We start from the raw sequence: 23,510 nt of genomic DNA, 5'->3' as shown, positions 1-23,510 counted from the left end.
CTCCACTGTGTCTAACGTTCCGGTAATACATAGGCTACATATGTACTACATAGCTATAATTTAATCTTACAATGGTTGTCTAAAGTGTCAGTTATATGTTGCAAGAGTAGCAAGGTAGTAAGCTGAAGAGCATTAAAGTGGAAATGACAGTGGTGGATAACGTCAGCGTATGATAAAGTACAATCGTTGTGATTTAGACGGATAGTGTCATAAAATAAACGCAGACGCCATTTATAATTGAAATGTAATTAAAGCGTCTGTAATTATTTGAACGTTAAACATGCTAACGTCTGCTTAAATTAGTCCACTTCTATGCAACTGTCAAGTTATTGTAACGACATTGACTAGGGTCGCATATCCATGTTAAGCATCATCCAGCTCACACACAGCATTATTGATCAAGACTGATTTACCGCTATATTATCATACCTGGGACTTGATCTGGACTTTCACGCTGTTGACAGAACCACTATGGGCGCAGCCATTTTGGAATACTCAATGGAGCCTACGACGAGAAGCGATTGCTGAATGCTGCCCCCTGCCGGTGTGTATACACCACACCAGCAAGTGAAACATAGGACTGGTTGAACCGCATGACGTTTTCTTCACATTCAATTCATTCAGTTTTTTACAGCTAACATTCCTTCTGTAACTTGGTCTGGATATGTTATGCTACATTTAAAAGTTTTTAAGAGTTTTGCTAATGGGGTTTATTTTACTTTAGCGTAATACATCTTTTTGTTGATCAAATGGTCATGAATAACAGTAAATTCATACACTTCTGTCAAATAAGGTAAAACAGTCTCATTGTCTATACTGTTACACCTCATATTCCTTCTGTAATTTGGTTTTGATATGTTATGCTATATTTTAAATTATTAAGAAGGATAAACCCATTTATTCTCCTTCACACGTACACAAACTCATACACACAAACACATAGAAAGGGCTGACTATAACATTACCTATACCAATTTATTATTACGAGAGGCTCCCTTATGATATAATTAGGTTTACCTTGGATGAAACATCTTTGATGCACTATTCTCCCTCTATTTAATAGAGGAGCAAGGTTGCTGGCATAAGCAAATAATTTACATAATATCAACGTAGAATTTAAATTTTCCTATCATCTAATAAATAAACACAAAGCATACCTGACAATGGTTTGAGTATAACTCCATTGTTTATTTCAATATCGGACATCTTTTTTTTAATTAAAATGGTTAAAAAGGAATGTCAGATATTGTACGATTATTGAGCATTATGAATTCTGGAACCGATGCAACACAAAACAAAGTGACCCAATTCATTAACATTCTCCCCTTTCAAGTGCTTCAATATTTTCAGTGAGATTGTATTTTTGTTAAGGGGTCCCAAGGGGGCCCAAACTCCCGAGTGAAATCCATACAGGTCGGTTTCAAGGACCAACGTTGATTTAACAAAAAAAATTCAACATGTATAAGGCATTTAATTTCTAAATTTAATTCAAATTGATTATTATCCACTAGCCATTTTTGAAATGGTGAGTGAAGGAGACACATATTAATATTTAAAAAATAAATAATAGTATTGTAATCACAATTCTCTGATCTTTTAAAGGCATATGAGGTCAAGTAGAAGAATAAAATAATTCAACCATATGATCAAGCCACAAAAGTAATTGCAGTGAATGGCCTTTTAATAAATACTAGATTGTTCTAAAAAGTCCAACCTAGAGGTAGTCTAAAATGGTACCTGAGGAAAAAAACAACAACTGTATACTTCACAATTCAGTTGATGCGGCTGCTGTTGTTGCTGCTATGGTTTACTTTCTGCAGATGATTGGCGCTCACATTCAGGGCGTCCTCATGTGGCAAAAACTCTTTCAGCAAAAATGAAAGGAGCATCTGTCAGAAAAATACAGGCAAGAAAGCAGTTGAGATTTCTACATTATCCTCACGTGCGATGTTTGTTTCTTCAAACAGAAGGGCACAACAAATCATAGTGATGAACAAGGCTCGGCTAGGATAAAGGCAGTAACATCACTCAAATTAGTCAGCTTCAGATACTCACATACACCAACTTCTTGTTCTCCTCGCTGTCCTGGAAAAGTCTAAAAACATTCTCCACATCAGTCTTCTTCAAAATGAGGTAGCTTGAAACTGGGTCAAGAACAAAACACAGGAAACACTTGTTGGGTCGTATATCATGAAACTCGTGCCAAAAAGCCACAGTAGTTGTTGTGTCTTCACACAAAGAGAAGGAGGGCATACATTTAGCATTGATGAGTTGATGAGCTCTCTCTTTGGTTTCCTGTTTTTCCTCGGCTGTACGTGGAGTCGTTGGGTGTGAGGCCGCACCTGCTGGCCACTGCTTGTTACGCAAGTTGTCTATGTAAGACGCCATTTGCAATTCTGTTGGGTTCATCTTGGTCAAAAAGGTGTTCACTTTTCTACAAGGGAGACAAAGCATGAATTGAAAGCGATACTTCACTCTAAACACACTCTCTACAAGTTAGAATGTGAAAGTATAAAGTGTGAAAGACCCTCACTTCTTAAGGATCGGCATGACAGGCATCAAAATGGCATCAAATATGTTTAAGAGTATCGAGTTGCCTGCAAGATAAAGTAAAAAATAAAATTGGCATTCGTAAGAAGAAAATAATTCAGAAAATGACTTTTCAAGCTCATTATATAATGGAAAATTGCACACGCATCAATCAAGATTTGACCTTTATAAATAAAACACAATCCGAACAAACCCGTGATTTCCTTCAACAGATCAAAAATGGCTTTGGTGGCTTCCAGGTTCTCCCTGCAGACCGGGGCCCTCTGACCCTGGGGATTGTCCTCCCTGGTCAGAGCACTCTCCTCCTTCCCTTTGGGCCGGAGGAGTCCGCCAGGCAGTCTTAAGGGCAGCCCCACCTTCTTAGTAGACTTAGCATGCGCATGTCTCCACATTAGGAGGACTTCACTATCCTCTGGCAGGGCGACATTGTGTCGCGACCGTTGAGATGGTTCGACCGTCTGGACTTCATCGTCGGCCTCTCTTGGGGACAACAGAGATTCGAGCGACCTGGTCAGAGATGCTCCCTTTATCATGTTTTTCAGCTGGGAAGTCAGTGGGATAGAGCCGCCTTCCCCTCTGTCTGCATTGCTTGGGTCCGCGTCGTTATGCGGAACAGAGTCTGAACCGCTGTTCTCTGAATTTTCCTCAAATGCCGTCCCAGGAGGACGGTGTTCAGAGTCGCCAACAGCCCGGATGATGTCATAGGTCATGCCCTTGATCTTCTTTCCGGATCCTTCGCTGGAATATTCGGCGTTCAACGTGGTGGTTTCTGGTTCCGGGGAGCACCACACCTTTGCATCTACAATTAGGCGATTCTGCTGTAAAGAAACAATGATTTGTTTGTGAGTTGATGATGTCATTAAAACACTTAAACACTGTGGTATTGTTAAAGACATAAGAGACATTTCCAAGGTTCTTTTTGAATAAAGAGGTAAAATACTGCCTTTAATTTAATATAAGATAACTTTATGTACTCATCCTTAAATTAAAGTTTTTTTGTATTAAACTGCAAACTAAATGCTAGTGTCATCAGCATGTTAGAGTTAAAAAACGTGCATATGCTCTTACATTGAATGTACACGCATTCTAAATCAAGCTGATCCTAAGCAAATAGTATGTCAATCATATCTTGTGGATTGACGTACAATTGTTGACGCAAATCGAGACTGTTGACGATTATAATTCCATGCAAATTACTTTTTCAAACATGCATGAATAAATATGCAAATACACGTACGCCCTCCCCCTTCAAAAACACACAATTCCTCCATGACATCAATCAATGTTTATAAATAATATGCAGCGATTACCATTTGAGCATGAATCTTCACATTCCCGGGAGCAATGGAACTGATTATGCAACGTCGCTAAACGCCTTGCGTGGCGTGACGTCAAGACCGCAGGGTTTGGATTGACCAAGCTGCTGTGTTACGAATGATAACGTGTACTTTTTCCATTCCTGGCACGAATTTCAAGGCCGACAGGTTTAGCTTGTTTTTTTGCAAGTATCACTCTCTAAGCAAGCATCATTCTATGGGATTTTACAAGCGCTTGTGTGCCCCACTGTGTACGTTTGTGTTCCCCACGAGCTGTGTGGGGAGATTAGCACCATCATTTTTTCGTTTTTAGCTCCATCTCAAATTGAGGCTAAAGTCAATCAGCCACATTAACATTGCATTTTGAGCCGTTCCTCTGGATTTAGGAATTCGAACATTCTAGGAGGAGACTCGTCGTGACTCTGAATTTTTTCAAACAACAAGGGTGAGGTTACCTCCTCTTCCTCCTCCTCCTCCTCTTGTCCAGGAGTCAAAAGGTAGGCCAGACCACTCAGAAGACCCCACACCCCCCCACCATTTTCCTCCTCATTCAGCAGCTTGTCCAGGGGGCACAGGAACTGAAACACTGGCTGGGTGTGGCCTATCTGCTCATCAGAGACCAGTTCCTGGAAGCAAAAAAAACAAAACAGTCGCAAATACCAAATACCACAGGGCACATTTCCACTTTGAATGCGGCATGTATGCCTGGATTGCGTCTAACGGGGGAGTTGTACCTGTAGGAAGAGCTCCACGGAAACTCTGACTTCCTCTCGGAGCTCAGCGCTGGCCTCCTGCTGGGAGTTTGGTTCCAGATTCGTGATGGAGGGGAGTCCGGTGGCGTCCTGACAAAAATTCAATGAGAGAGAGAGAGGCTATGATAGGTTGTGAGAGCAATGGTCCCACTATGGTTTCAGATTTGGAAGTACCGGCAATCGACACAACACAACATGTGAATCCAATTTGACATTGTGGTATATGCCCATATGACGTAAAAGTTATGAAATAAGTCTTGTTTTCTGGAATTAATGAGCACAGAGACAGAAAGTCATGGTGTTTCTCTACACAAGCAACGCATGTTTATATAAAGACTATAGATTTTAATTGCACCAATCTGTTTATAATTGATTGCGGGCGTAAAACATACATGCCTGAATACATTAACTGAAACGGGACTTTCTTCATTGGAAAACATATATTCAGCATAATGCAGTATGTAGCAGTAATTAATGGAGCATCTGTGAACACATCTGCAAAACATAAATGTAAATGAGTCTTCAGAATTTAAATGATGTGTCCACGAACGTGATGCTAACCTGCCATCTGTTGCGGAAATATATGACCTGCAGGTAAGTCTTCCTTATGTCCCAGCTGAGGTTCTCTGGGCTGTCCCTCTCCTCCAGGTGGAGAGTGAAGAACAGCTCTTCTTCTTCCCCGTCCACCTAACACACACACACACACACACACACACACACACACACACACACACACACACACACACACACACACACACACACACACACACACACACACACACACACACACACACACACACACACACACACACACTAAATGCTCTGAGCTTTCTACCTCATTGCGAACCAGGCTGTGAACAATGTAAATGAAAAACATTTAGCATGTCTTTTTACTATAAAAAAAAAAAAAATCAGCCATCAATAAGGCTGGCCGTCAAATACTCACATTTTAAGATATTTTATGAGTGCTTAAGCTACCTTAAATGGAAAGAGTCTCTGTATATATGCATTTCTGTCCTTGGATTTCTCGACTTGTGCATCTGTTTTACTTCACCCTTGGTGGGTGTATTGCTGAGGACCCAGCGAAGCGCAGTATCAAGGGTGGAGTTGTTTGGATGAGCTATTCTGGAGTAAGCTGGAAGAAGCAATAAATTACCAAGGCCAAGCAATCGGCCCGTTACGACACCTTTTGAACAACTAGTATTTATAATGGTGTGAATCATACAATTATTGTATGATAGAACACTTTCTGCCATAAGATTTAATTTGCTTGTTTCTATGAAAATATCTTCGACAGTGTATCACAACTCCTTTGGACTGGTCCTCGGGACCTCTGGATGTGTGATAGGGAGTACCTCTATCACATGTTCTACCCATTATGGCACACTGCACTTATGCTCGCTTAAAATGTGCGGTGAGGAGTGACACATAAATAAAGATTATTCTATTCACCCCACACACAGACATTAACAACCGTTTAACCATTAACAAAACTTTAACAAGGACTTTATTTTACAGAGCTGCAACTAGCAGTAAACCAGCAGTTGGGTCATTGTGCACCACACCAAAGAGATGTACCACTCACATTGGGGATGCTCACAGTCCAATGGCCAATGCGCCACATCTCGTACGACAGCTTGAATTCCATCATGTCCTCTTGGACGCTAGCCAGGTAGTGCTCAAGATCGCCCCGCACCTGGTGAAACAGAGCCAACGAACCGGTCGGGGTTTCTATCTCTGTATCTTTCCATCAATACATTTGTTGTGACCGTGTTTATAGTGTGCGGGGATCTCACCGGATCAGAGTCTTGACGGCTGCGAATGGAAGCCACTCTGCGACAGCCGTTCAACTCCAGAGTCGGCGTCCCCTGGTGGGTCATCGCTCTGAAAATGAGCTCCTGCTCAATCTTCTTCATCTTCATCTTCTTCGTCGCCTTCTTCTTTTGTCTCTTGTATTTCACCTTGTCCACAAACTTGACCCATCCTTCTTTGAGCTTTTTGGCTGGGGGCATTCAATGGTTTAAAAGACTATTAGTCATTTATTGGCAGGAGATAAACCTGAAAGTGAATACAATTAGGACGACGGTTGTGACGTTCTACTTTATGCTTATCCTTACGATTATTTATTGAGTAAATGATGACACTGTCATTTTTGTTGCAGTACAGCACACATGCTTTTGGTGAGTAAGCATAATTTATTTCCTATTGTAGGTTAAGATATGAGCAAAGGTTATCCCAAATGCCTTGCTGCCAAGTGTTGTTTAAGTGAGGAAACAGAAAACCAATACTACCAATATAAAACCGAGTCTCTGCTTTTTTGAGCACAGTTGTCCAACACTTTAATATCGACTTGAAACAGCTCAAGGATATGGATGATGTGACTATGGTTTTCTTACTGCCTGAAATAACAAAATGTTCTGCTGCTAACAACTACTGTCAGTCTGAATGAATGGCAGACTCCTTCTTTCAGTGTTGGACACACACACACACACAATGTGTCCAAAAGCACACTGCAACCACCCTGCTGTTTTTGGTTCACAAAATCCATCCACAATTATTTAAACCGTCACACTAATGTCACATGAAAGTCAACAGTGGAAGTCTAGGCACGTCCATCTGCTGTTCACAAGAAAGACGATACTTGAGGTGGTTTCAGTGAGAACACCACATCCGTTTTTATCCATTGAGGAAATGGGACCAAAGTGTGGTTGACGTTGAGGCAGGACAGAGATTTCCCCAAAGTATTTTAAATGCAGAAGATATACTTGCAGACTCATACATCTCAGTTTCATCTTTTCCTTGTGGCTTGAGGAGTTTTCCGAGTTCTCACATGACCTACAAATGACCGCCAGAACAAGATGGGAAAATGCATCACAATGCGGCACTTCAATCCAACCCAAAACAAGCAAACAAGCGTGTTAAGACCAGACCAATGCTCACACTTCACTGCACTCTTCTTCCTCAGAGCCCTCGCTCTCCTCCTCCTCTTCCTCCTCTCCCTGGGAGGCGGAGGAGGTCCTGTCACAGTCGGACCCCCGCAGCTCCTCCGCAGAGCTTTTGGGAGAGGCTTTGTCGAGCTGACCGACCACCATCTGGTTCAGGTGGTCCGGGTTCGACAGCCACGTCACCAGCAGCTCCAAACCTGGGAGACAGAAAATATAGAAATTCCATCGTTATATAGGGAATTTATTAAGGAACTACCATTAAATGCCAGACATTCCCTCCATATACATAGTGGGATCCAGAGCAACTGTGAAACTGTCAAATTTGACTTGACACTGTGTGTGCGTGTGTGTGTGTGTGTGTGTGTGCTGTCAAACAGGTTGCCGCATGCGGAAGAAAAACACATGTCCCGAGGGGCCATGCAAAGGCCTATTCAAAACACTAACTGAGCAATGAAAATAGCTAAATGGGTTTGGAATAGAAATAATGACACCATGTCATCATCAACAAAAGACATAATGCCAATCCTGCTTTTGGACTGAAACAGACCATGAGGGATTACGCCGCCCCCTTTCCCGCTACATGAAGTGATACAGGGGTTATTATGGATGTATTCTCACATAGAAGAAGTAATTTGTGTGCATGCGCATGTTCCACTTGCTCACCCTTTAAGGCCACAATCTCATTAAGGGCACAGCGATTCATATCCAGCCCACACAGAGACTCAGGGAACAGATTACGGACCAGGGCCTCGGAGAACACCCTCAGGACAGCCATTTCCTCTGCTCTGGAGCCGAACAGGGGATCCCTGGGACGAGACGCAGAGTTTGTAATTAACCGATTTTAAATCGTACACTTACAAAATACACTTTGATTTAAATCGATCGTTGACAAGGGAAACGCACAACGTTGAATTTCTGTAAATAATAATAGTTCTGTGTCAGGTCTTTACACACAATAGTATACTATACTAGGGAGTAGAAACACAGTGGTGTGGTTTTCAACCAAAAATGTAGGATGAGCAAAGACCAGACAGGCTCAGGCAGGCCTAGCAAAGTTGCCTGGCCAATGGGCCGAAGCTCACATCGGCTTGTGTGAATGTTCTTCTGTGTAGAAGAGAGAATCTTTGAGTTTGATTTTCTAATGGTTGCAGCACTGTTTTGATGACACAGGTGAAATTCCTCTAGTAAGTCTTCCCATAAAACACCTCAGGTTAAAAGACACACTGCAAGGAAACAAAGAATGTCAATGATTCACCGGTGACATAAAATCTGCCATAGCAGACCACACAGCAAACCACTGACAAACCAGATGACGTAATGCCTTGTGCGTGCGTACGACTATTTAGAACTTGGTAGGGGATTCCATAGAAGTAGCAACAGGAATAAGAACTTCACCTTTCCGCCTGCTTCGCGTTATGGAAGTGCTGGGTCAGGATCCGGACGGAGCCCACCACAGCCTCGCACAGGTCGAAGTCCCGGGCCCTGCTGATGACCCGGTCCACCACCAGGTCAAACTCCCTGCCCAGAGCCTGATGAAGGGGCTGGCACTCAGGGGGCTCTGGGACGCAGTACCACGGGAGGATTAACTGTCTGTAAGCACACTCAAACACTGGGGGGGGGGGGGGGGGACACACACAGACACATGAAGAGACATGACCAAACAAACATGCATAATGCAACCAAACAAAACACACACGTATGCAAACACACAAACATGCATGCGTACGCAAACACACACGCACACGCACACACGATTATTTAAGTACAGTCATGTGTATATTGATTTGTTTTTAATATGCACTTATTCTGTGTGCAACTTTAAAGCCAATAGTAAACTAGCCTCCTTTGCTTCTGAACTCAACGCATTTGTGTAGCAGTAGACAGATCAACTATTGTGGTTTGCTTTCACAGCATTTAAAAATGTTCTATAATGACTTCCACACAGCTTTCACTTCCACCTTGTAACATGAGCTCTCCAGAGCATAATGCTTTAGGCAAAGTTATGTGTGAACACCGTCATCTGTACACACACCGTTTGGTTGATAACACAATTGAAACTGTCTGACTATATGAGCTATATAGGACATTCGAATGCTTTCCTTCAAACTCATGTTACAGAACTCTGAAGGAAAAATATGTCAAAGTACATTTACATTATAGTGTTAAATTCCAGCGATAAAATGCAAGTCCTACCATGCCTCAGCGACCTTTTGACGTTGGGATAATGCAGCTGAAACGAAAGGTCCTCCTGTTGATTAACTTGTGGGCTATTCCCTCCATCATAGATATTGAAACCAAAACATGTTGCACCTGCTACGTTTCCCTAAAAAAAACAAGAAGGGAAACATGTTAAGTTCAAAAAACCATTAGGCCTTCATGTGAAAATTATAATGGTATCCGTTGTTGACATAAAGGAAATTCACCGAGGGCTTTGGCTGCATTCCAATCTTTGAAAGATTTTTAAGAGTTGTCAGACCGTCCGAAGTCACTTTACCCACAATAAACGATAGATAAATCAAGGGTAGCCCTAGAGCATTTGGTTAATGAACTTGGTGCATCTTGCGGCACACTGCCGCAATGTTCAACTCAATGCTTGGGTACCTCATCGAGCTAAACAGGCTCCTTTGTATTTTATAACGATACAACATTTCCTCATGGTTGACAATGCATATTCTTGCAGGTGCAGATCATCGCAAGAGTTAAGCTTTGTGTGCGAAAATGTACATTACCCGATGATCGTCTTCCTGGGCTGCTTCGTCTGTTTGTGTGCCGCTCTCCTGGCCCATGTTTCTCAATATCGGCGGGGTAGAGACGTAACAACACAGTACACACAACACGAACTGAGTCGCTATTTGACCGTACTCTGAAAAGTACCATAGTGAGCCCATAATCATGGCGATCCATAACCGCCATGGGTACATCTTTCTTATTTTTCACCCACGAAGAAGTTCCCGTGGTATTGCTTTTACTTAGTTTCGACGTATAGGTTTAGTCCTATCACTTGCTCCTCTGGTTATGCACATCTTCAGTGCTGATACAATCCCGTTTTTCTTGAGGCGTGAGCTGCAGGCTACTCGGAGCAGAAGTGATGAACCAGCAGCCCCTACGTATTGGAAGCAGATGCGTGGTTTGGAGTCGGGGGGTAATGTAATGCCATCTACAGGTTAAAAAGAGTCAAACTTGTTCGAGATAGGGGTCTGGGCGTGGACTAGTGTACTAACACAAAAACAACAGGAGGATTTCTTTGCCTTCGATTGGAGAATACTACGTTTTTCTCTTTCTTTTTTCTTGTTGGAGTTGCGATGCATTGTTGCAGATGTAAAAGGGGTTTATTGAAGTGTGGGCGATGCTATTTGAAGGTGATTCACGTGGTTTCAGTCTTTAATCGCCGAATCAATTCATTTGCATTTGGCCAACCTACCTGACTTTCTTGCTGCCATGCGGAATTCATAGTTTTCAAACAATAGACAATACATGGACCTGTATCTACCACCTGAGGTCGCTGGTGGACAAAAAGGTGAAAATGTTGTAAGTTACAAGCCTTTATTATTAGGACAATATGTATACATATATATATATATATATATTAGGCTTGAATACTCATTCGAAGTTTATTCTCTTAATTTAATTCAAAACTATTCAGGAAGATATGTTTGTGACAATGTTTTTCTCACCTCGATGCCTTGGTGGCCCAACAGTGAATGAGTATACTTTCAGAAGAAAGTTGCTTATCAGTCTCCATAATAATGAATGTATGTTGGACATGCAGCACCAATCCCCAAATCAAGCACGATATCATAGGATTTTGTGTGGGTAAGATTGATCTTTCGTTTTCGAACCTCTATTATATTAACCAAGGGCCACACACATATAATTTCCAGTGCCATCAACGTTATCTTTTCCACGACCCACATTATGAGCGGATCCTATGAAGACAGAGATATATAGCCTAACGGCAAGTTTAAAGAGAGCACTTTGATCCTTAATAAAAAATATAATGTCCAACCTTGATTCTTCTTGATATCTAAAATCATTATCACTCGCCAATGCTACTTTAAACAATTGTTAGTAGCCTTTAGTGATGAGTTACGGTGAGTGTTACATATTATACACATTGCTATATTTTATATGTACATACATATCCTTAATAGTAAATAATAAGTTGCTTTGATCAGAACACTTCCAAATTTAAAAATATTAGTCATGCCGCAGGGACCTCTATATTGTTGGGCCCTACACTTCTTCTGGCACTTCTGGTCGCCTCTTGGTTGTCTACTGTCCTCAAACTCATGCTGTGTGCCTAACACCACAGATGAACAGAACATTAATGGCACTGATCCCTGTTCCTTCTGACAAATCCTTCTTGTGCCCATTCTTGTAACCCGGTTGTTAGCCGGCAGCTCCGTGTGTGTGTGTGTGTGTGTGTGTGTGTGTGTGTGTGTGTGTGTGTGTGTGTGTGTGTGTGTGTGTGTGTGTGTGTGTGTGTGTGTGTGTGTGTGTGTGTGTGTGTGTGTGTGTGTGTGTGTGTGTGTGTGTGTGTGTGCAATGCATGGGTGTTGGAGTGTCTGTGTGTGTGTTTGGGGGCTCTCAGCGGTAATTGAAGGATTACCACCATGGACCCGCCTGGCTGGTTTAGGCCTACTGATATGCAAATGTGATAATTTTGTGTCCCAAAGCTGCCATGACAATCTAACAGAATTAGTAGACCATTACAATTTGAATCATTTGTGTGTAAAAATGTAGGTTTGCCAAGGCAATAATCCAGTCTGTCAGTGTTCAGTGTCAGAGAATAGTAGCTCAGGTCAGACACGTTCAGTGTCTGATTTATATTGTGCAGTCAATTCACCAGTGTAGATGGGGAATTTAATGCTGTCCACGTATGCAGACATTGACATCTCATCCATCATTTATCCAAAGCAAGTTTGTGGTACCCCGAGATAGACAATAATGGAACAAAAGTAATTTCCTTACAATCTCTATGCTCTGCCAGAAGGGCACAATACACATGAAACAATACTTTAGTACTCATGTAAGCTTGTTCCTTTAAGCATCAGTTTGGTGTTGCACTCTTGTCATTCTACAGCACGTGTACATGACAGTTAATGGAGTCAATATAGCTCTAAATAATCTAGTAGCCCCATGACCATCGTATCAAGGGACCAAATGCAGCCAGTGACAACATTGCCTGCAAGCTAGTCCTGGCAAGTTGCTCAGTACACGCCTTCTGTGTAGACATTTGGGCAAAAAGCCAATGTCGCCTCACAGCTGGTGTGAAAGCTCCAGAAATCTGTGAAGGCATTCTGGTGTATAGTCGTTGCTTTCACAAACCCAGTCCTCACCACAAACAGCATGTTAAAGCCATCACTGTAGTCACCCTCCGTTGTAGAGTCAATTTATGTCTATAGCCGAATAATCCAACCTCAAGTGTCCGTAGTAAGACCCACCGACCACCTTACTGGTACTACATGGACAGTAGTTCTACAATGGCTGTCGTTTTAGGTACAGTCATGCTTGTGCCTCTCCCAAAGCAGGCATGTCCAATTAGCAGAGAGACTCCACCAGCTCAAGGTTAAAGTGTTAGTCACACCAGTCAGAGGCAGAGAAAAGGCGTGATGATGGGAGACTAAAGTCAATTTAGAAAGAGGAAGTAATCCACCCTGGCACAGCTAATCACTGCTCCTTCCAGTAACCCATGCAGAGCCAGGACATTCAATGCAGTGAAAACCAGGACGACATGCATCTGCCATATGCAAAAAGAACTTTGAAATATCAAATTGCAGCTCAAACCCTTCAGCTGGCTTTGGTTAAAGGCCAATCACAGCCCATGAGATTGACCCTGTGTAGCAACGATCGAGTTTCACTCAGCATGATGTGATAGCTTCCAAGTAAAGCTGTAGCCAGGGGAGGCTACATCTTGTAAATATACGACTATACATTAAATGCCCGACAAGAGAAAAAGCTGCAGCCAAATAAACATGGGAATGACGTTTAAATTAGAAGGTCGTCTTTATTTTTACATTCCTTTGGTGAAGGATTAACATTCAGGTGGTCGGAAACAAACAGACGTGGCCAACAAAGTAGTGCATAATAGACTCCCCGCTACAACTAGTAAGAACATACTAGCTGGTCCCTATAAATACAGTGGTATTTCAGTTCTTTCAAATGTACAAGATATGTTACAGTCGTCACAACAGAAACCGTGGACACGAACGGCGACGACTTATAGGACTTTCTTCAGCTCGTCGTACAGAACCAGCACGAAAGCGCCACCCATGCCTCGGAGAACGTTGGACCACGCCCCCTTGAAGAAGGCCTTGCCGCCCTCGTCACGTGCAATCTTCGTCCAGCAGTTCATGGTGCCGGAGTACATGATGTCAGCTGAGGAAGAATGGGAAATTTGAAACAAAACATTTGATAAACATTTTCATTAATTGAAAGTTTAAATTTAAACCATTAAAAAAATTAAATGGCGGCTACCTCCTTTGCGGCCGGACTGCATCATCATGCGTCTACGGACGGTATCGAAGGGGTAGGACACGAAACCGGCCACGGCGGTCACCGACTGGGCGATGGCCCAGCTCACGTAGATGGGCGTGTTCTTGGGATCGGGAAGCATGCCTGCGGAAGAGAAAGTATCAAAAAGAAAAGTGAACAACAATGCATCCACAATTATTGGCAGTTGGCCAACGTATACAAATTCAGGCGTAAGACGACCATGACGCTAGGCCTAGGCCTGGGGCTGGCAGCACAAGCTGAGGACTCACCCTTGGCCGTGTCATAGACACCAAAGTAGGCAGCCCTGTAGATGATGATGCCCTGGACGGAGACGCTGAAGCCCTGGTAAAGACCCCTGATACCGTCAGACTTGGAGATCTTCACCAGACAGTCTCCCAGGCCTTTGAACTCTCGACCGGCCCCGGCCCGGCCCACGTCAGCGGCAAGGCGTGTCCTGGCGAAGTCGAGGGGGTAGACGAAGCACAGCGACGTGGCTCCGGCGGCGCCGCCCGACGCTAGGTTACCAGCAAAGTAGCGCCAGAACTGCTTGTGCTTGTCCACGCCGTCCAGGAACACGTTCTTGTACTTGTCCTTGAAGGCGAAGTTGAGGGCCTGGGTGGGGAAGTATCTGATGACGTTGGCCAGGTTACCTCTCCAGAAGGCCAGGAAGCCCTGCTCCTTGGGGATCCTCCTGACGCAGTCCATGATGCCCTTGTACTGCTGGTCAGCCGTGATCTGTTGGCTGGCATGTTGGACCTGTGGAGCAAGACAGAAGATTAATTTCTAATGCACAATACTGTTGAACTAATGAACAATACTTCTGAGGAACTGCTTCAATACTGCTGAACAAATGCACAATACTTCTGCTGAATTGTGGTTGCACAATTTAAAAAAACTTCCCAACTGGGCGCATGACTGCTGGTAACACAACACCAGACTTTTAAAATCGTCTTAGTGCGGTCTGACACCTTAATGTCATTCCAACAAGCCGCCCTCTACGATATCCATTCAACAACTATGCCCCACCTCCCACTCGTGACTGAAGGCCCAGTGCAATGGAAAGTGTTGGCTCAGGCTCAGTTCTAGACTACCCTTGCGCGACCTTGATAACATATGTGCAACTCTGTTATTCATTCAAATTGAATAAATAACGCAGTGACTGCATGTCCTGAACTATTGGACCTTTGGTTGGCTATGTGGCATATTACGCAGGAGGTGTCACTTAATTTATCCAACAGCCGAACCATTTTTTCCTTGTTTGGATCCCAACTTATAGACATAAGCAGAAGTCCTAATCAGAGCCCGAATCTGTCAGCAATATCTGTGCAACATATGAAAGACATTCAAAACGATTCAAAACATATCAAAAGCTAAACTAGACAGAGGTAAATTGCAAAGAATGGGGACAAAGTAATTTGTTTTTGCACGCACCTGGAGCAGAAGTTTCACTCTTTCGATGGGGGCAACAGCTGTTTTGGATATGGCAGCGCTAATGCCACCAGCCAAGAAGTCCTTAGCGAAAGAAATAGCTTGATCACCCATCTTCAGTTGTTTTAAGGTACCTTCCCCTTCACTCGCAGGACCGGTTGAGGTTTGCCGGTTGAGTTAAAATGACCTAGAGACAATCGGGGGAAGGGGCTTAAGAAGGCTGTGCGCGGGACATAGCGTCAACTTGGTCTCTGTGTTTCATTGGTGGTCCTGCGTTCAAGGGGGCGGGAATCAAAAGCGGCTTTAGATTTACATGTGCCCCCTCCCCTCATTCCCAAATAAGTTTGAATAATGTTCTCTACAATCCAACTAAGTACCACAAAAACGAACTTTTTTGATAACATTTAATTCAGGCCAATAACCTCTAGCCAGATTAATCATTCTTAACATCACGTGTAGTTTTGGGGGTTAACTCAAGGTCATGCCAAATAAAGGTCATCATGTACCAGCTGAAGAGAGGTCACTCCATCAGTTAATGACCCCATTTCCTGTTCACCCAGTGGGCAAATACGTTATGAGTCTATATGCAAAGTTGTCAACACAGCTTGTTGTAAATCACAAAAAAGTGATACAACTTGGGTATTTTCATTTCATAAAACAAGCTTTCAGGTCAATGTGTAATGTGTATGAGTTTGAAACGAGAGAAGAAAAGAACAAACAAGGATTATGTTACTTTTGGCCCTAGAGGGCAGCCAGGGAGGGTGAATATTGTGTGGATGGCAGGTGGGGGTGATGTCGTGTGTGTGTGTGTGTGTGTGTGTGTGTGTGTGTGTGTTCACTTCCTCCATTACCTTTGACACAGTGATGGTAAGACCCTGGCATAAAACGATCTCCATAAAAAAATATAGAAACAAAGACAATGCAGGGGATTCACATGATTTTAAATAAGTTTTAAAATGACAAATGATCAAAATAAACAGACATTCTTCAACAACAAAAATGATTGCTCAAATACAATTATTCATATTCTCTCTACCACCCAGGCAGGACTCTTTGTTTGCAGTAAAATTGATCGTTGAAACATCTTGATCAGTAAAATCTTTTTTTAACTGATAAACCGCTTTCTTTACTATGGCACATCTAGTTCTCCATAGCAAACATTTTAAAATCAGCCCCACAAAAAAACTGAATGAAAATTGAAAACTTTCAAGGAAGGCACATAATGGACATTATTCAGCTAGTAGCCATCTTTGTTCCATCTTGATTATTGCAACTAGTTCTGAGAAAAACAAACATGGCCGCTAGGTGACTAAGCCCCATGTCCAGTTAACTGTCTCCATCATTAAACCACACTCCTATGGAAACACATTGCGGTTTTCCAAGACTTAATTTTCCTATGCAAATAACAAATACATACATGATAACAAATACATACATGATGCCAGTCCCTTGAGGACTAATATTAAAACAGCAGCATGGACAATAATCAAACTGGAAATACTGAGGAATAAGAAGGTGAGGGTAACAATAATAACACTGTCAGATAATCCATAGGGCTGTGTTTGTCGAGGTATCTCTTTGAAGGAATAGAAGTCCAGTAATGTGAGGAGAACAGAACAAAAAAAGACACACATAGAAAAAATCTACGGTAAGGAAATTAATATGCGACTCATCTTGCCACAGCCAGTCCTTGTCTTATCCCCGAGGTCATTGTGAGCCGCATTCATTATCTATTGCACAGAGAGTCGCACGGCCCCTCTTCACCAGCGATTCTTAAAGGAGTCCTGCGACCTGAAGTTCCTGTTCTTCAAATAGCGCTTCACCTCTTGTAGCTCGTAAGGCCCCAGGCTCTGGTCAACGCCTGGGGCCAACGTGTAACTCAGGGGGGAGACAATGTACCCGTTGCGGTAAAGGCACACCTGTTTGCACGTCTCAAAGCAAGTGTAAAGGAGGCCAAAGTAAGGGACGATCTGTAGAAGAAGGAGAAATGGAATCAAAATCAACATGCAAATAGTGTCTCTGCACTTTTGAGTGACCTGGCGTCATGACATGGACACACACACACACACACACACACACACACACACACACACACACACACACACACACACACACACACACACACACACACACACACACACACAAAACACACACAAAACACACACAAAACACATAATCATAGAAAACACTCTTTTCTCATGATGAAGATAGGGCCTTCCACTCGCTTACTGCCATCACCAAATGACATTTGAAGTTGAAATTTGAGACAGGGGCATACTGTTCCATGGTTTGTTCACCTAGCTCATTATATCCGTGCTGCTGAACTACGCTGAGGACATCGTGGGCCAAGACCCTGCCTCTTTTTCTGTTACGTCTGGTACATGCGTAGTACGGTAATGAAACACACTGATCGTCTTTCAAAGACCGGCATAAAGTTGATGTAGTAGTAGTAGTGTGGCTGGCTTGCGAAACAGACACTTTCGGCATGGCAAATCCCATACTTTCTATTCCAGCCCGGCAAGATCGCTACAGGAAGAAGCCAACAAACCCAATAACTGATAAGATTTAAGAAATAATGGTCTCTATGCTCTGGGATCACGCTAGACAATCTGTGTGTGAATGGTCCCTTGGGTCTGTAACATAGATCGTCCTCACCTTGACAGTATTAGCAGTGAAGCCACTCCAGAGGGAGAAGACGCCCTTGTTTCTGATCATCTGCCGGAAACAGTCCAGAATTCCAGTAAAGTGCACATCAGCGCCCCCTAGATGTGGAAGGTGGGAACTCTGGGCCTGAAAGAGGAACCAGTGCATGCATGAGTTGGGCGTTTGAGATGAAAAAAATGTAGCAAAGGCAGGAATTAGCAAATGAACGGGGGTGAAAATCAGGCTACTACTATTATCATGCTATACAATGACTCTATACTGCAGTAATTGTTGTAAGTGGGGAAAAAGATAATTAAATTGCTATTCATCAACTTTTTCAACTGAATAACATCGTAACTTATAGCTCCAAACCTGGATGAGAGTTAACCACTCTCAAATATATATATATATTTTTAATCATATACACATTACTCACACAATTAGATTATAGAAATAATCGGATTGGGGGAGGATCAGCAGGAACCTACTTTTCAAAAGGGATTAAAGCTATGCTAGCATGTTTACCAAGACCAATATTGCATGGATTTCGGAAACCTGATTTATACTAACCATCAGTTACAACCATTGCTATTTTGTTAAACTACTTCCACCGATTTAAAAAGGAACCTGCCGAGGTTAAACAATTCTTCTTGTGGCCAACATTCACGATGCAATACCCAATTAGCAACCACCTTTTCTCTGGCTCAGAAGGATGTACTCGTCAGTCTAGAGAATGGCAGATAAGACACTTTCAGCGTGATAGAGCTAGATTGCTCTCCAAGAACACAGTGGAACAAGTCCCACCTGTTTCTGCTCTACAGAATCCATCATCCAGATGGATTTGGCAATCAGTGTTTTGCCGTGTGAAGCGACATGGATGAGGATGTGTGTGCGTGCGAGCAGGAGGGTGTGAAGGTGTTTGTTCGCTCTCTGCTTCAAGGCAGTTTGTTTCTGCCATTTGTTGGCTGGATAGATAGATAACATAATTTATACTCGGTGACCTTGTCGTTCAAACAAATCGTATAAAATAAATGTTTAACTTTCCTCATCCTCCTCTAAAAACAGTCAAAACAATGACATATGGTAATGCTTGTAAAACCTTGTTCTAATACCAAAAAGTCAACTTGAATGAACTTGGAACCCATTACTCTCACTGTGCCTTTCAAAGTGATAGTGACCGCGACTATGTTTAGAGAGGTTATGTACAGCGTCTGCAAACCCAGGCCCTGTTTTCACATTCACATCACATTCTCAGCTGCTGTATGACCGCGTGGTGCCTTATTATAGACCAATGTAGTACTCTGTCCTTTGCCGAGCTATTGTTCAGCATGCATCCTTTCTTGCAGAATTCAGTCCCCTACTTGTGAAACTACATATGTTGTTTTTGGGATCCTGAACCAAATTAAAATACAAAGTTATATACTTAACTTTGTATTTTAATCACAGTTACCAGTAAACTTTATTTAGTCTCTCTTATCATGACCGTATGTTTATTACAGACATGACACTGGGACATTCTGAAGAGAAAACTTGCCTGACATATTTCTGACAACATCCCTCATGCTGGTTTAAACCTTGAATGACCAAAAAAAGGCAAATTGAATTGCAATGCAAAAACTGCCCCCTGGTGGACATAATTTAACTCAACAATGTCTGACATCTAAGCATCAGCGATCCACTCCTACTTTACCTGCATCTTCCTCTTGACCGTGTCAAAGGGATAGGACAGGCTCTGAGCCACTCCAGCAGCCAGACAGCCATTGATGAAGTTCTGCAGGGAGTTGAAGCGGAAGGGGGGCTCCTGCCAGAGTTTGTCCAGGTTTGCGTACACCGCGAAGCAGCCGATGGAAAAGGGAAAGGCACCTGCATAAGAGACCAGGAGTTGGTTAGAAAGGTCATCCATGCTCATTAATAGTAACAGATTTCGAAAGGTTTTTATTCCATGACAAATCTGACTAGTTGGGCACATTTAGATGATGATTCAGTCTGTAGACTCTACTTATTATATTCTCATGAATACATTGATTATCTCATGTTGTGAACAACAATTTAAAAGAATCAGCAACAATAAACTCTTCTGTTTAGTTTGAAAGTGAGGATGAGCTTTTCTGAAGTTCTGCAGTATAATAGATGAACAAATACAATAATATTAGGTTTCTGTTATGTGCTGTATAGATGGACAATTTCTGAAAATATGTTGTATAGAACTTGAATGAATGGGCCTTGAATTTGTTCAGCCTCGAATAGTACAAAAGGGCTGTTGCCATGATAACTATTCAACAACCAGTGCTCAAACGGGCAACGTCATTAAGACTAAAACCTGCCCTGCATGCACTGTAGCGTGCATTTAATAACTTATATTTCACATCAATACTGGAGGAGATGCATTATGTACCCAGTACTGTTAGCGAGAAGCCCCTATAGAGGGCCAGAAGTCCTTCGCTCCTGTAGACGGAGCCCAGGGTGTTCAGGACTCCTGTGTACGTGGGCTCTCTGCAGTTCTGCACTATCAGTCGGGTCTCTGCCACCTCCAGAGGGTAGGTAGCCAGTGCTGCTGCAATGCCGGCGATTCCTCCAGCAAATATGGCCCTCCACTGGGAGACGTAGCCCATCTCGTCCATGTGAAGGTGGACTATCCTGGAGACAGAAGCAGCCCAGGAGGAAATCAGTAGGGAAGATAATGCTCAGGCTTGTCCATGTAAAATATATATTCTCAGCCTGATAAATATTAAAACCTTGTTCAGCTTGACTGCCTGTCAAGAGATATCTTACTATTCTTAACATTTGTAGTATTCATAGGGAATATTATCCTTGACAAAGTTGTAATAACTTCATTTTGTAGGATTATTTCCTATTCTATCGTAAAAAGCAACAAAAAAATATATATTTAAAAGTAGTAAAGATAAACAGAGAAAGTAATCTCTGTGTATGAACGAAGAATCCACTATATTTTTCAACCAATCACGGCACTTCCTTCCTGGAACATTTTGTACAGCAGGTACATTTCCTTGTGTTGGTGGTTGGGACAATACCAACATGAAGGCACTCCAGCGTTACGCTCAGCCCACAACAACTTACATTGTTTTCCGATCATAAATATCGTAACGCTTGAACCTATGATTAGCTGTTCTCATGATTTAGAAACCAGTTGTTTCGCCCGGTTTCGCTCTTCAGTGACCCCGAGACTGGTGTCTGATGACGCCATAACATCGACTGAGCGAACATAGCGATTTGATTGGATAATAAGAGAGGGTGTGCCTTGGTTGAAATGGAGGAAGTGTTAAACTGGGTAAAGCTTAATAGCTTGTGGTAACAATCAAATAAAGTCGATAGTAATAGGTTGTCTATGTGTCTTAACAACCTATATAAACTCTAACACATAGATACATAAATTTTTAATAAAACTGGCCATGTATCCCTGTATTCATGCTTGGTTTAGCCAAACGAAGTTGGTGTTTACGTTAGCAACAATGCTAGCCTTTGTACCCTAAACCACCGCTGATTAGGTAAGGAAACGCCACAGTCTAATCAAGGAGGTTATATATACTATTTATTCAATCACTTACTTTTTGTACGCTGCCAGGTGAATTGCGCTGTAAGGGAACAACCGAAGACAGGAAACGAGGTTTCCTTTCCAAAACCCTCGAAGTCCTTCGTTTTTGTAGATGAGATGAAAACTTTGCCAGAAACCTTTCTTGCAATGGAAGGTGCCAACTTGACTTTTGATTTTTATAACTTCCAAAGGAGACGTGACCGTTTTACTAAGAATACCTGCAAAACCGACACACGAAAAGCTTTGCGAACTTGTCAGTCTATCATCCTTTCTAATTGTTGCCATTTTAAATCGGGCAGAATAGTCACCAAACGACTTTAACTATAATAAGGGAGCCATGAGAATAAGTTGTTTACCTGAACAACTAGGCCTAAAGATAGACTAGGAAAGTATCCTTCTTCCTCCAGCCAGCGGTGTTGTGTTTGTGAGTTACGTCACACTAGTCCGTGATGCCAAATGGTTGGTTATTCACTGTAAAACCATCAGGGGGTGCTATTTCGCCTTCAACTTGTTCAGGGTGAGACAGAACGATAGATGGCGCTAGGCTCAAACTTTTTGCTTTCGAATGACTAAAAGGGAATGACACGCCACTTAGGGGGGTCGGTAATCGCTCAATAAGACATTTCTTATTGCTTATGTTTATTTATTTATTTATTTATTTTTTCCACAATGTCTTGTTTTTTAAAAAATGTATGATGACTATATGCTCTGTAAGGTGACCTTGGGTGTCTTGAAAGGCGCCTCTAAATTAAATGTATTATTATTATTATTATTAATAAAAAGATCAGTCTTTCATTTACAGCTGGACTTACAGTGGTACGATCACTGAAAACCTTTGTCTTTTATAAAAACAAGACATTTTTTATTAATCACAGCATTTCCATCATTATTAATGACAGAAATTGTTGTTTCCTCAAAAAGCATTGAAACTGTAATTTTATTAACTACAACTGCTATAATATTACAATGATCAAAGTACTGTAGGCCTCCCTGTTAACATCGACCAAGTTATGGCCCATTGATACAATGCTAATTAAATAATTATGCCTTTAATTCACAATTAATAAATCTATTTATAAGAGTTATATTTTCATCCCTGTCGTGACTCATGTTTACCACTTTTTGTTTACATCCTGCAGAGAGAACCCCTTGATTTTTCTCTCTCTCTCTCTCTCTCTCTCTCTCTCTCTCTCTCTCTCTCTCTCTCTCTCTCTCTCTCTTGAGTGGGGCTTGCGGAGTAGAAGTAATCAGTCTTCCTTTCATTCCTCTCAATGCAGTCATCTCTTAATGGAAGTAATAATGATAATGCACTGTACAGACAGGTCGTTAAGATGGCACTTTCCCAGAGAGCTAAATGTTTTCTTAACTGAAAGGTCATGGAGGTAAAGTCGTTATGACTGAAATAGATGAGGTCCGCTTCAAATCTGTTCTGGAACCATTTGTACATTAAGTGAATTTGTCTGCTGTCCTGTGAGCTCACTGTGTAGAAATTAGCTCAGAGAATAGAGCCGACTTACAGAAGCACATGGATTCAGAACTGGAAGCCTGAAGAATGTCACAGTTTAAACTAGGCTTTTCTTTGCACCCAAGAGCAATAAAAGTCTCGGGGCTTCCTTTGAAAACGCTTTGGTTAAAAAGATCTCCCTTTGATGTCACTGTCCCGACGACGCGTGTGTGTCTCTCAGTGCCAGAGATAGCAGGGCTGCCTTTTTTCAAGATAAGTAGACTGAGATGTGCGCTCAAACGCATCGTCTTATCCATATCGGCCCGGGCAATGTTGCCCAGTCGTCCCCTAGGAGTGCCCTACCATCCTCCACTGTCCTTCCTC

General features: G+C 42.3%; 3 protein-coding genes across 4 annotated transcripts; all 3 read right to left on the bottom strand.

The window, feature by feature from the left end:
- Positions 1-1,167: 1,167 nt before the first annotated feature.
- On the bottom strand, positions 1,168-10,943 carry si:rp71-46j2.7 (uncharacterized). Of its 2 annotated transcripts, XM_060063063.1 has the most exons (16): positions 10,293-10,926; positions 9,757-9,886; positions 8,959-9,172; positions 8,227-8,369; positions 7,559-7,760; positions 7,398-7,453; positions 6,415-6,620; positions 6,204-6,314; positions 5,180-5,305; positions 4,601-4,708; positions 4,322-4,492; positions 2,744-3,365; positions 2,534-2,597; positions 2,256-2,434; positions 2,056-2,144; positions 1,168-1,889 (listed from the first exon to the last, which is right to left on the bottom strand). In XM_060063063.1, exons 1-16 carry the CDS (start codon positions 10,482-10,484, stop codon positions 1,773-1,775), a joined length of 2,730 nt encoding a protein of 909 aa, XP_059919046.1. In that variant the 5' UTR covers positions 10,485-10,926; the 3' UTR covers positions 1,168-1,772. The 2 variants fall into 2 exon arrangements, with proteins under 2 accessions (XP_059919046.1, XP_059919047.1); XM_060063064.1 differs by lacking the exons at positions 1,168-1,889; positions 2,056-2,144 and having other exon boundaries at positions 2,295-2,429; positions 2,528-2,597; positions 10,293-10,943.
- Positions 10,944-13,550: 2,607 nt separating this feature from the next.
- slc25a5 (solute carrier family 25 member 5) lies at positions 13,551-15,794 on the bottom strand. Its single transcript, XM_060063062.1, has 4 exons — positions 15,490-15,794; positions 14,328-14,814; positions 14,041-14,181; positions 13,551-13,941 (listed from the first exon to the last, which is right to left on the bottom strand). Exons 1-4 carry the CDS (start codon positions 15,598-15,600, stop codon positions 13,784-13,786), a joined length of 897 nt encoding a protein of 298 aa, XP_059919045.1. The 5' UTR covers positions 15,601-15,794; the 3' UTR covers positions 13,551-13,783.
- A 614-nt stretch (positions 15,795-16,408) lies between these two features.
- On the bottom strand, positions 16,409-22,133 carry slc25a43 (solute carrier family 25 member 43). The gene is made up of 5 exons (XM_060063061.1): positions 21,696-22,133; positions 20,525-20,766; positions 19,820-19,992; positions 18,142-18,276; positions 16,409-17,456 (listed from the first exon to the last, which is right to left on the bottom strand). Exons 1-5 carry the CDS (start codon positions 21,965-21,967, stop codon positions 17,247-17,249), a joined length of 1,032 nt encoding a protein of 343 aa, XP_059919044.1. The 5' UTR covers positions 21,968-22,133; the 3' UTR covers positions 16,409-17,246.
- Positions 22,134-23,510: the final 1,377 nt, after the last annotated feature.

The sequence above is a fragment of the Gadus macrocephalus genome, chromosome 10 (genome assembly GCF_031168955.1).
Source record: "Gadus macrocephalus chromosome 10, ASM3116895v1".
NCBI lineage: Eukaryota > Metazoa > Chordata > Actinopteri > Gadiformes > Gadidae > Gadus > Gadus macrocephalus.
This window is presented reverse-complemented; position numbering and strand designations above follow the sequence as displayed.

Excerpts from the sequence above, each read along its gene's own strand:
- slc25a5 (XM_060063062.1), bottom strand. The coding sequence starts at position 15,600 with ATGGGTGATCAAGCTATTTCTTTCGCTAAGGACTTCTTGGCTGGTGGC. Across the intron at positions 14,815-15,489 it reads GAGTGAAACTTCTGCTCCAG|GTCCAACATGCCAGCCAACA; the intron begins GTGCGTGCAAAA and ends CTTGCTCCACAG. Across the intron at positions 13,942-14,040 it reads GCAGTCCGGCCGCAAAGGAG|CTGACATCATGTACTCCGGC; the intron begins GTAGCCGCCATT and ends ATTCTTCCTCAG.
- si:rp71-46j2.7 (XM_060063063.1), bottom strand. The coding sequence starts at position 10,484 with ATGTACCCATGGCGGTTATGGATCGCCATGATTATGGGCTCACTATGG. Across the intron at positions 4,493-4,600 it reads CCGTGGAGCTCTTCCTACAG|GAACTGGTCTCTGATGAGCA; the intron begins GTACAACTCCCC and ends TTTTGCTTCCAG. Across the intron at positions 2,145-2,255 it reads TCAACTCATCAATGCTAAAT|TTTCAAGCTACCTCATTTTG; the intron begins GTATGCCCTCCT and ends TTCTTGACCCAG.
- slc25a43 (XM_060063061.1), bottom strand. The coding sequence starts at position 21,967 with ATGGCAACAATTAGAAAGGATGATAGACTGACAAGTTCGCAAAGCTTT. Across the intron at positions 20,767-21,695 it reads CACCTGGCAGCGTACAAAAA|GATAGTCCACCTTCACATGG; the intron begins GTAAGTGATTGA and ends TTCTGTCTCCAG. Across the intron at positions 19,993-20,524 it reads CTTCTCGCTAACAGTACTGG|GTGCCTTTCCCTTTTCCATC; the intron begins GTACATAATGCA and ends TCTCTTATGCAG.